The sequence below is a fragment of the Harpia harpyja genome, chromosome W (genome assembly GCF_026419915.1).
Source record: "Harpia harpyja isolate bHarHar1 chromosome W, bHarHar1 primary haplotype, whole genome shotgun sequence".
In the NCBI taxonomy this organism is placed as follows: domain Eukaryota; kingdom Metazoa; phylum Chordata; class Aves; order Accipitriformes; family Accipitridae; genus Harpia; species Harpia harpyja.
Genome location: NC_068968.1, coordinates 829,557 through 841,749, shown reverse-complemented (window position 1 = coordinate 841,749; position 12,193 = coordinate 829,557). Strand labels below are relative to the sequence as shown.

At 41.0% G+C, this 12,193-nt stretch overlaps 1 protein-coding gene and 1 non-coding gene across 9 annotated transcripts in view; both read right to left on the bottom strand.

Annotated features, from left to right (window-relative positions):
* Positions 1 to 12,193, bottom strand: part of LOC128136139 (ubiquitin-associated protein 2-like) — a 139,436-nt gene that overhangs the window by 39,803 nt on the left and 87,440 nt on the right. For all 8 annotated transcript variants that reach the window (XM_052775314.1, XM_052775311.1, XM_052775307.1 and 5 more), the window contains 4 exons: positions 6,117 to 6,184; positions 3,772 to 3,961; positions 2,922 to 3,135; positions 1,180 to 1,451 (listed from right to left, as the gene is read on the bottom strand). In XM_052775314.1, the coding sequence (XP_052631274.1) occupies positions 1,180 to 1,451; positions 2,922 to 3,135; positions 3,772 to 3,961; positions 6,117 to 6,184 (744 nt within the window). The remainder of the gene's footprint in view (positions 1 to 1,179; positions 1,452 to 2,921; positions 3,136 to 3,771; positions 3,962 to 6,116; positions 6,185 to 12,193) is intronic.
* Positions 3,458 to 3,541, bottom strand: LOC128136290 (small nucleolar RNA SNORD121A). Its single transcript, XR_008233318.1, has one exon. It is a non-coding gene; the product is annotated as a small nucleolar RNA SNORD121A (small nucleolar RNA).

Below are 12,193 nucleotides of genomic sequence, written 5' to 3'. Positions count from 1 at the left end.
ACTACCAAGTCCACCACTAAACCATGCCCCTAAGCGCCATGTCTACACGTCTTTTAAATACCTCCAGGGATGGTGACTCAACCACTTCCCTGGGCAGCCTGTTCCAATACTTGATAACCCTTTCAGTGAAGAAATTTTTCCTAATATCCAATCTAAACCTCCCCTGGCACAACTTGAGGCCGTTTCCTCTCGTCCTATCACCTGTAACTTGGGAAAAGACACTGACACCCACCTCGCTACAACCTCCTTTCAGGTAGCTGTAGAGAGCGATAAGGTCTCCCCTCAGCCTCCTTTTCTCCAGACTAAACAACCCCAGTTCCCTCAGCCGCTCCTCATAAGACTTGTGCTCTAGACCCTTCACCAGCTTCATTGCTCTTCTTTGGACATTGTCCTGGTTTCAGCTGGGATAGAGTTAATTTTCTTTCTAGTAGCTGGTATAGTGTTATGTCTTGGATTCAGTATGAGAAGAATGTTGATAACACACTGATGTTTTCAGTTGCTGCTAAGTAGTGTTTAGACTAAGTAAGTCAAGGATTTTTCAGCTTCTCATGCCCAGCCAGCAAGAAGGCTGGAGGGGCACTAGAAGTTGGGAGGGGACAAAGCCAGGGCAGCTGACCCAAACTGGCCAACGGGGTATTCCATACCATGTGACATCATGTCCAGTATATAAACTGGGGGGAGCTGGCCTGGGGGGCAGATCGCTGCTTGGGAACTAACTGGGCATCAGTTGGTGGGTGGTGAGTAATTGTATTGTGTATCACTTGTTTTGTATATTCCAATTCTTTTATTATTATTATTGTCATTTTATTAGTGTTATCATTATCATTATTATTTTCTTCCTTTCTGTCCTATTAAACTGTCTTTATCTCAACCCACGAGTTTTACTTTTTTTTCCCTGATTCTCTCCCCCATCCCACTGGGTGAGGGGGAAGTGAGCGAGCAGCTGTGTGGTGCTTAGTTGCTGGCTGGGGTTAAACCGCGACAGACATGCTCCAGCACCTCAATGTCTTTCTTGTAGTGAGGGGCCCAAAACTGAACACAGTATTCGAGATGCAGCCTTACCAGTGCCGAGTACAAAGGGATGATCACTTCCCTAGTCCTACTGGCCACACTATTTCTGATACAAGCTTTTGTATGTTTATATGTTTACTAAGGACAAGCCACCACTCAATTACCCACCTTAGATGCTGGAGTTATCCTCCGTTTTGGTGGTTTTATCTGTTTCTGCTGGGTTTGATGGGCAGTCACTGCCTGGTTATCCATAGATATAGTGGGGAGCTGTAACATTTTGCTAACAGCTGTAGAGGTGTCTACTGGCGATGGCTCATGGAGTTTTATCTGGGAGAAGGACTCCAGCCCAGGAGGAGGAACAGGGACTGCCTGTGTTTGTTGTTGCTGTCGCTGGGTCAGCTGGCTCAGAACTGGGGATGGTTCAGGCTGGGATTTAAAGTCTGGTCAGCGTTGGGAAAAAGAAATATCAAAATTAAAGCATTAAACTGCTCTTCATGCTTCTAACTCTTTATGAAAGAATCTGGGTGACTTGACATGCTCGACAGCTATGATTTTATAAAGTGTGCGAGTCTTTCAGACATCACACAAGTATCACATTGAACATTACCACTGCAATAATAAGGCCAACATTTGATATTCTCTACTTTAAACAAACAGCTGTGGGCAAGCGTTATTTAGCTTTCTTCAAAAATATGAAACCAAACCTACCTATACAGTCACATAGTATTATCACACGTTAGGCCTCAAAAACTGTTACGGATTATTTTAATCAAACACTGCAAGTTTCACTGCAATTAACTGTGCTGATAAATTGTGATTACTTCCAAGGGGTCTGAAGTTGCAATTTAGAGGTATTACGAGTTAGGATTTCCTGCCCCTACAAAGGAGAAGATTTTCAACACAAATAGGAAGTCATCCACCATCTCAATCTGGCTGAAAGTCAAGAGACACTGGACACTGACAGGTTTTTTTCCAAGTCTTCCCCTTTTATATTTTTCAGACACTGAAAGCCAGGCAGTGGATCAGAGCACTGGTCAACAACCATAAGAGATCCACAGCATTTGCAATGTGAAGTTTTTTTATTCAGTTGGTAAAGTGCATTAGAAAGCAACTTAAAATGTATGTAAACATTTTTTCAGAATTGCTGTGTGTCAAAGATTATAATGGCTACCAAATTGACTGCTTATCTATCTGGAAACATATACACATACACGCAAGATAGATATAAGAGCTATCACTCTTCACAGTGAGAATACTGCTAGGAACTACACTGCAAAAAACAAGTTTGTGTCATTTTCACTGTTTCTACTAATTTTACTCAATTAAATGAAAAATCCATACAATTATGAATAGACAAAATGGGTAACCTGCATCATTCTCAGCACACGTAGACTTCACACTAGGGAAAGAACACTGAGATGCGATGCACATTATGAAGAAATTATATAGTACTCATTCAAAATTCATGTAATGGTTAGAAGAGAAAAAATTGGGGAAAAAAAGACAAAATATGGTACAACCTTATACTCAGCTAGAAGCAGCATAGGCACAATGAAAATAAGTATTTTCCAGGATTTGTTGAGAAACAAAGTCACATCAAAGTTCCACTTAAATATTCAAGCACATTAAATCAAAGATGTCATTACATGAAGGCTCAACAACTTCTAAAGATGCAATGACATTTATGGATAGGCTTAAGCTGATCAAAACTTAGTTTGTGATATACTCATAATGTCTATTATCAGCAAGTAAGTGTAACACTTACAATGTTGTAACCAATTATATTATTAGGATTACATTTTTTAAAAAAAGCTTTTCATTTAAGGCCATTTTAAACTGTCATTGGCATTAAGAAATCTTACACGCTAACAGAGAGAGAAAGAGAGAGAAAACTACGTCAAAGCACTTACCAAACTGACTAAGGACTGAGGACTGAGTAACAGGCGGTTTTAGATCCCAGGATGATGTGGTAGTTGTGGTAGTGGTGGTAGAGCGACTATTGTTTTGTTGAGAGGTAAACTGACCCAAATCTGGAGATTTCAATTGGTCCAAGATTTGGGATCCAGTAGAGTTTGCCAATTTAGAGGATCCAAGTTCTCCAAAGCCAGAACAAAGAACTGCAGACTACCAAAAGACAAAAAGAGAGGGGAAGGAGTGGAGTTAAGTATTTAATAAATAATTTGAACATAACCATAGGGTCAATGCCTACAGTTGCTATTTGGCAGCAACCAAAACCTCTTCAATCCTAGATTACTAATAAATGACCAATAAAAAATTCAGCGGTTGTAGCATATGGCCAGATCCTCTCTGGTTATCACCGATACAACTTCCACCACTGTTGCAACAATACTGATTTACTTGAATCCACGCATCTCAAAATAGCATGTATTTACTAATAGTTGAACTGATTTTCAGAGAATAAATACAAGTGCCCAATTTCAAGCCCTCACAATCGACTCAGAAATAATCAGGTTTCCACAAAAAGCAGTCAGATATGTGCTTGGAAATAACACAACATAGTTTTCTGGTACTATAAACAAGTGATTTCATCCTAAACCAGCATGCAGTAAACGCATCTGCTCTCTACTCAAAAATTAATACAAATACTTCATGTAAACTGAGAAACAACTATTTAGCAAAAGCAGCAACCTGAATTTTACAAATACTGAAACATCTCATGAAATGACCAGTACTGGAAAAGTTGTTTAACCTGGAATATTTACTCATGAAAAATACTTAGAAAGCATAAGATAATTTTACCAGACTTTGAGGAGAATAAGAGTTTACAGCACTGGAGCTGCCAGTTCCTGATGCCATCTGGGTGCTGTGCTGAGAATTTGTGAAGACTAGGGCTTGGCCAAAGGTCTGCTGCTGGGGAGCCTCAAATGAGTTGCCTTCTGTCTCTTGGGTGGAAGTCACGGGCTTTTGAAGCAGTGTTACCAAATCAATGCTGTAAAAAAAAGCAAAGTTTGGCTGGAATAAACATGATGATTAGGCTGCGTTGAAACTGAAGCAAGCTGCCGTACCAGCAACAGAATTATTTCTGATAACCAGTCTTTTCAAATATTGCTTGTCTGCCATACAAAAAGAGGTAGAATAGAGGTTTTTGCCAGAAAGTAAAAATCTGCTAGCTGAAACCTTCCACTACAGTTAGAATATAAATTATCTTTGCTCTCTTTTCAAACATTATCAAATTTATAACATCATGTATCACATAAATAACCTATATGATTAATATAACCAAGTGACTGGAGAAAAGTCATAAAAGATACATTACGTTTGAGTGGATCCTGCCTGCAAGCCCATTATATATATTGATAATCCACGTTCTCTGTATATCACGCTATCCCTTTAAAAAGAGCAAGGGATCAAAGTCCTACCTCTGTATAGGGTGGGTATGAGGACAGTAAAGAATAAAGTCACACATGCAGCAATTGAGTGAATGTGTGATGACATGGAAGTCACAAGAGCAGCAGAAATAAAAGCTAAGTTTCTCAGATAGTAGGCACATATCCAAAATTACTCTACCACACATACCTGAGCAGGATGAGAAACATGAATTTTCTTATATTTAGCATGGCTTACTAACCCCTAACCACATGTTTAGCACAGGTTTATCCAAGGAAAAGCAAAGCATTCAGACAATAAAAGAAATCTACTCAAAAAATTCTGACTTAAGTTTATCCTAAATATACTGCAGGCTTAGGCTGAAGAGCTGCTTCCAGCACTTTCATTAGCATAGATTTCTTAATGCCCAAACCTTTCTTATGGCAAGCAAAACCAAAACAACCACCACCACCCCCACCCCCCCCCAAAAAAAACCCCAAAACCAAAACACCAGAATTTTTGAGTTGATGAACTAAAATATTTTCTAACATAATTTGAGGGACATCCACTGGAAGAATATTTATTTGCATTAGAACAATGAACATGTGAACATATCACCTTTAAGAAGGAAAGGAATGGAATATAAACTGTAGACCAACTGACACCATGCCTCCTCCAGGTCATATCCACGTTATAAGGAAAATTTTGTTGCAGTCTGCAGTATAGCAGTACAGCTGTATCAGGACGTTTGGGACCATTAGGCCATCTAGTTTTCAGATCTCATGCTATCCAACTACCGAAGTCTGCATCACACAACTTTGACCTGCTCTCCTGGGACCTGAGGCTAATGCAGAGGCAACTGATTCCACAACATCATCAGCCAGGCATTTGGTGAAGACAAAGGCAAGCAAAGGAAGGCAGCAACTGCCATGTTGCTCTCTACAACTACCTGAAAGGGGGTTGTAGTGAGGTGGGTGTTGGTCTCTTCTGTCAGGTGTCTGGAGATAGGACAAGAGGAAATGGCCTCAAGTTGAGGCAAGGGAGATTTAGGTTAGATATTAGGAAAAATTTTTTTACTGAGAGGGTTGTCAAACATTGGAATGGGCTGCCCAGGGAAGTGGTTGAGTCACCATCCCTGGAGGTATTCAAAAAGCGAGTGGACAGGGTACTTCAGGACACGGTTTAGTGGGCATGGTTGATGGTTGGACTCGATGATCTTGAAGGTCTTTTCCAACCAAAATGATTCTATGATTCTATGATTCTATGTTTTTGGTTCTCTATCTGAACTCTATATCATCAGTTAAGGCAAGTAATTGTGATGCTTACCAGGAAATTCATCTTCTTGCCAACACAAGCTTTTCTGTTAACATATTTGTCAAAGCACTACGTTCTGAACAACTTCTGCATCTACAAGGGGCAGGCTTTCCATTTTCTGGACAGCAAAGCCAGTGCTTCCTTTTCAACAGCAGCAAACTTTTCTTCCCAGCTACTTTTGTTCCTGCCTGTAAGCAGTCTTTGTGCAGAAGACAGGGTCTTCTCAGTATTATGTTTGTGGATTTGGTAAGTTTGGCTGACTTCCGTAGTCAATAATAGGTATCGCAGGAACCCACAAAACCAACGATTTGCAAGCAAGGCTTTCACAATTTTGAAATTAGCTTGACCAATCTCTGACCAGGGCTGCCCTGTATTTTAGTCAACATTTTATATGTGCAAGCTAACATTGATTCACCAAGCAGAAGGTTTTTAAAGTATAGGGAAACCATGGAAGAAGAGCTTACCTTTGCCCAGGAGTCACATGATTCTCAGCTGGAACAGAAGAAGCGGTGAAGACTTTTGTTTCAGAAAGCTGAAAAAGAGGGGGGGGGGAGGTATTTTAATCATACACATGCTCACACTTCACTGCTGCGACATCTGCAGAAATTCCATCTTGGTCAGATAAAAGTAAAGTCAAACTACCATTACAACCAGTTATGCTGCAGCTCTGCTTAAAAAGACAAAAACATGTAGTCAAACTTCAGCAAAGTCTCCTCCACAGAATCAAGTACCAATTTAATTAAAGTGTCAGGAAATTTGATCTACCGAACACACACAATGGTATACCAATGTAACTACATCAGTTTGGGCAATAGTTTAACTGAAAAATATACCAGTAGAAAGTAATTAACGTGACAGTTGGTATATCATCAGTGTAAAGATACCTTGTGCAGACATAATTTAGGACTCCATAGAGTAGCTCTGATAAATCTTGTTGCAGAAGTCTAACACATTGCACCATTCCCACTCACTCATTTCACATACCCCTGTGTTTTACATTTCAGCTCACATCACCAGTGGAGGCAGGTTTGCATTCAGACATATACAGTGAACTAGCATTTGTGTTTCCTTCTTTGCATTTCTGCTAGGGGCGGCAATAACAGCTAAGTGGCTGTCGTGGTTTAACCCCAGCCAGCAACTAAGCACCACGCAGCCGCTCACTCACTCCCCACCCACCCAGTGGGATGGGGGAGAAAATCAGGAAAAGAAGTAAAACTCGTGGGTTGAGATAAGAACAGTTTAATAGAACAGAAAAGAAGAAACTAATAATGATAATGATAACACTAATAAAATGACAACAGCAATAATGAAAGGATTGGAATGTACAAATGATGCGCAGTGCAATTGCTCACCACCTGCTGACCGACACCCAGCTAGTCCCCGAGCGGCCATTCCCCGCCCCCACTTCCCAGTTCCTATACTGGATGGGACATCACATGGTATGGAATACACCGTTGGCCAGTTTGGGTCAGGTGCCCTGGCTGTGTCCTGTGCCAACTTCTTGTGCCCCTCCAGCTTTCTCGCTGGCTGGGCATGAGGAGCTGAAAAATCCTTGACTTAAGTCTAAACAGTACTTAGCAACAATTGAAAACATCAGTGTGTTATCAACATTCTTCACATACTGAACTCAAAACATAGCACCGTACCAGCTACTAGGAAGACAATTAACTCTATCCCAGCTGAAACCAGGACAGTGGCTGTGTGGTGTTTAGTTGCTGGCTGGGGTTAAACCATGACACTGACCTATTCAAACATTCACAAAGAATCCCTTTAGAATGTGACATTTGAATACGGCTCTTCCAGGAAATTATGCATTTTTAATTGCATACATTGCTAGCAGCCCAGTTTAAAGGACCTCATGGACATGAGCCAATTTCATCTGCCATCCCACGGGCAGCTCTACTGAAAGCATGTACATCCCTGAACGTGGTCATCTGATTGGGATTCTCCTATGAAACACTGTTGATTTAAGCAGGATGCAGAAGGGCTGACTGGGAGCAAATCACTTTACTACTCTGAGGCAAAGTTCAAACGTTTCATGTACTCTCCTAGCACCCACTTATGTGCAACACACTGTGTCATGAAAAAATGAATACCACCACAGTTCCTCCCTCCATTTCCTTCCCTTCCTTTGCTGTCAATACTGATGCCTTGAACAAAGGCAGGAGAAGGAAAATTTTACTGTATTGCTGTAGTGACGAACTTTTGCTTGCTTGAAAACTTCAAAATTTTGGTATGTACTAATTAGATAAGAAAAACCTTGAGCTTTGTCAATGGTATGCGCTGCTGGAGGCGCCAACAGACAGGAGGCCTCGGGCCTGATGTGCCTTGGGCCCTGATGATAAGCTTTGAGTTCTGCTGGGTTTTTGTAATTAAAACTTGCCAAGGCCAGCTAACTAGGAGAAAGAGATGACCCACACTGCGCGTGATCAAAGGGTGGACACTATGTAAATGATAATATGAATATGTATGACTGGAATAATATAAATTTTGCTTGCTGTAGGTAACGGTGTGCACGATAGGTGGAGCGATCCCCCGTGCACCCAGCGCTGCAATAAAGAATGCCTGCTTTCTAAAACTCCAAAATCGAGTCTTAGAGAGTTTCTTTGACCAGCTTTTTTGGTAACAATTTGGCACCCCAGATGGGACCCTGCCTTTGAACATCGACGGCTCCGTGGGATCTCTGGACCTCCAGCCGGCACCGAGGATTTCTCGGGGAGAACCTCTGATCCCCGGACCCAAAGATTTCAAGGCAAGTCCCCTGGAAAGGTGAGAAGGCATTCTTTCTTTTCCCTTGGGGTTAGAGTCCCCTGACTGTCTGGGGTTAGAGTCCCTGGACTGTCTGCCTCATCAGAGAGAGGGCTCCTAAAGCCCGCAGAGGTTGGACTAGGTGCCTGCGGGGGTTAGAGTCCCCTGACTACCGGGTTAGAGTCCCCGGCTCTAGAGTATCTACGGGGTTAGAGTCCCCGGCCGGCCGGCTGGACCGGTAATAAGCTTGCTTGGGGTTAGAGTCCCCCCAACCAGTAATACTGTTGTGATTGTACAGGGTTAGAGTCCCCGGCCAGTTGGACTGGTAATACTGCTGTGGTTGTGAATGATATAATTGTGCCTGGTTATCGGAACTTGGTTATTGGAAATACAGATTTGTTTTGTTTGCTTGGATCATTTAATTGTTCTGTTATTCATATTTAATATGGGTGGGGTCCCGACAAGGGAAAATTTGATTAAGTATTGTAATCAATGCTGGCAACTGTATAAATTGGATGATGGGGAAAGTGGCCTATGAATGGTACGTTAAATTATAACACCTTATTATAATTAATGTTATTCTTGAGGAGAGAAGGAAAGTGGGATGAAGTGTTGTATGCGGATATGTTCTTTACTTTGAGGAGACATCCGGAGTGGCAAAAGGAATGCGGTATAAATCTTGCACCTAGTGATCCCCTCGTTTTAGCTTTGGAAAAGGAGAAGGGTGAGTTAAATTTCCCTGAGCAGAACTAGCACAACAGGCTAGGAAAAAAAATAAAAAATCAAAACTGGGACTAAAACAATGTAGGAGACTGAGCCGTTTGTCAGACAGAGCTCTGAAATTTAATAGAAGCCATTAGGGCATGTGGAGAACAAGAGTAAATTGGTAAATTGGACTAAAAGTGCAAGAATGCAGGCAGAGACCTGACGAGCATCCCAGTGATTTTTTGGAGACTCAGACAAGCTCTGCTAACAAAATTTTAATGATGCACTCGCAATTAGTGTCCTTGTGGGTCAAACGGCCCCGATTTAGAGAAATAATTTGAGTGTTGCTGTGTTTGTATACGATGAGCATGAAGAAAAGCAGAAAACTGAGCAGAGGAAAAAAAAAAGAGGAGCAAAGCAACAAGAGGCTGATTTACTGGCAGCCGCTTTTGCAAGGAATTTACAAGTGAGATAAGGATTAGGAATGTTAAAAGAAAAAGGAATCAAGTGTGTTTGTGGCTGTGCTGAGAGAAGTGTTTGAAGTAAGCAGTGAGAGAGGACTGATAGGGACCGGAGGAATATCTCCCCCAGTGGGACCCCTGGTTATAGCTAAGCTGGGAGATGAGGAAATAGAATTTTTAGTCGACACTGGGGCTACATATTCGGTCTTAAATACACTAGAAGGAAATTTAAATAACAAAAGCGTAAATGTCATTGGTGTGACAGGGACTCATGAGACCTGGCCATTTTTCAAATCCCTGAAATTTAAACTTGGAAAACAATGGGTTACTCACCAGTTTTTCTATTTGCCAAATTCTCCGAAAACTTTATTGGGTAGAGATTTACTTGAAAAGGTAGAAGCTGAAATCAGATTCAAGAATGGGGAAGTTGAAATTTTAATCCCAGAATCTAAATATGTCGAAGCCATAGCCTTGTTGTTACAGGATACAAATCCCAAAAGGGACAAGATACCTCGAGAAATAGAAGATGCAGTGATTCCCATCGCTTGGGCAGGAGAAGTTCCAGGAAGGTCTAAGAGAGCGGAACCAGTAAGAATTGATCTAAAACCAGGATCGTCACCGGTAAGAATTAAACAATACCCTTTGAAATTAGAAGCGAGAACTGGCTTGGTACCAATAGTTCAAAAATTCTTGAAATGTAAGTTGCTGGTAGAATGTGAGCCAAAATACAATACACCTATCTTACCAGTAAAGAAAGCTAACGGAAAAGATTACTGTTTAGTCCAGAATCTTAGAGCAATAAATCAGATAGTACAAGATATACATCCAGTAGTCACAAACCCGTATACATTACTAACTACCCTCACCAGTGAACAAAGCTGGTTTACGGTTTTAGATCTGAAAGATGCCTTTTTCTGCATCCCTTTGGACTCTAAAAGTCAGGAGCTTTTTGCTTTTGAGTGGGAAAATCCTGAAACAGGGCGAAAGACACAATATACTTGGACAGTTCTACCACAAGGCTTCAAGAATAGCCCAACTATTTTTGGAAATCAGCTGGCGAAGGAATTAGAGATTTGGAGAAAAGAAAATGTGCAAGGAACTGTATTACAATATGTAGATGACATCTTAATTGCAACAGAAACTCAGGAAATTACTGTGTATGTACCACATATGGTAGCCACAGTTTTAGAACAAAAAGGGGGGCATTGGTTGTCCCCCAGCCGTATGCTGAAATACCAAATGGTACTACTAGAACAAGATGACATCGATCTCAAGACCGCTTCAGTTGTAAATCCTGCAGTGTTCTTCTCCACTGATCAAGTGGAGAGTTCACCAGAACATGATTGCTTACAAACTGTAGAGAAAATATATGCTAGCCATCCGGATCTTAAAGATGTTCCGTTAGAAAATCCAGACTGGGAGTTATATACTGACAGCAGCAGTTTTGTTTGTGATGGGAAGAGACCGTCAGGATACGCTGTGACAACCTTAGATGGCATAATAGAGGCACAAGCCTTATCTCCCAAAACATCAGCCCAAAAGGCAGAACTAATAGCCTTAACCTGAGCATTGGAACTGAGCGAAGGGAAAAAGGTTAATATTTGGACAGATTCTAAGTATGCTTTTGGAGTTGTACACGCCCATGGAGCCATCTGGAAAGAAAGAGGACTACTATCAGCACAAGGAACTGAAATCAAGCATGCTGCACAAATACAAGAACTATTAGAGAGTATTCAAAAACCGACGGCGATAGCAATAATGCATTGCAAAGCCCACCAAACAGGAAAAACCCCACCAGAAATAGGTAATCAATTGGCAGATGAAGCTGCCAAAGAGGCTGCAGAAACAGACATCATGGCATTATTACCAGAAAAAGAAATAACTTTACCAGAAATACCACCTAAATATGATAGTAAAGATGTTAAATTAATAAAAGCCTTACAGGCACAGGAACAAACAGATGGGTGGGCTGTTACACCCACAGGACAAATAGTGATCCCACCCTCATTAATGAGAGAAATTGCTAAACGAGAGCATAATAAAGTACATTGGGGAACTGAAAATTTAGTAAAACATCTTCAAAAGATAGTTATAAGCTGAGCAATGACAGAAATTATCCGATCCATCATGGGAAAATGTGAAATTTGTTGTAAAAATAACCCAAATACTAGCAATAAATTGATTTTGGGGGTTACAAAAGGAGGAAATTCCCCAGGAGACTATTGGCAAATTGATTTTACAGAACTACCTAGAAAAGGGGGATATAGATACATCCTTGTTCTAGTTGATACTTTTACCGGATGGCCAGAAGCTTTTCCCTGTCACACCAATAAAGCCAGAGAAGTAACTAAGATCTTGTTAAAAGAAATTATCCCGAGGTTCGGTGTTCCTTTAGGAATGTCCTCAGACAGAGGACCACATTTTGTTGCTGAAGTTATAAAACAATTGAGTAAAAACTCAGCCATAACATGGGATCTCCATATTCCTTATAGGCCACAGTCAAGTGGAAAGGTAGAAAGAATAAACTATACACTTAAATTGCAGATTGGAAAAATATGTCAGGAAACATCAATGACTTGGATACAAGCGCTACCTTTAGCGCTGTTAAGAATCAGAATACAACCTCG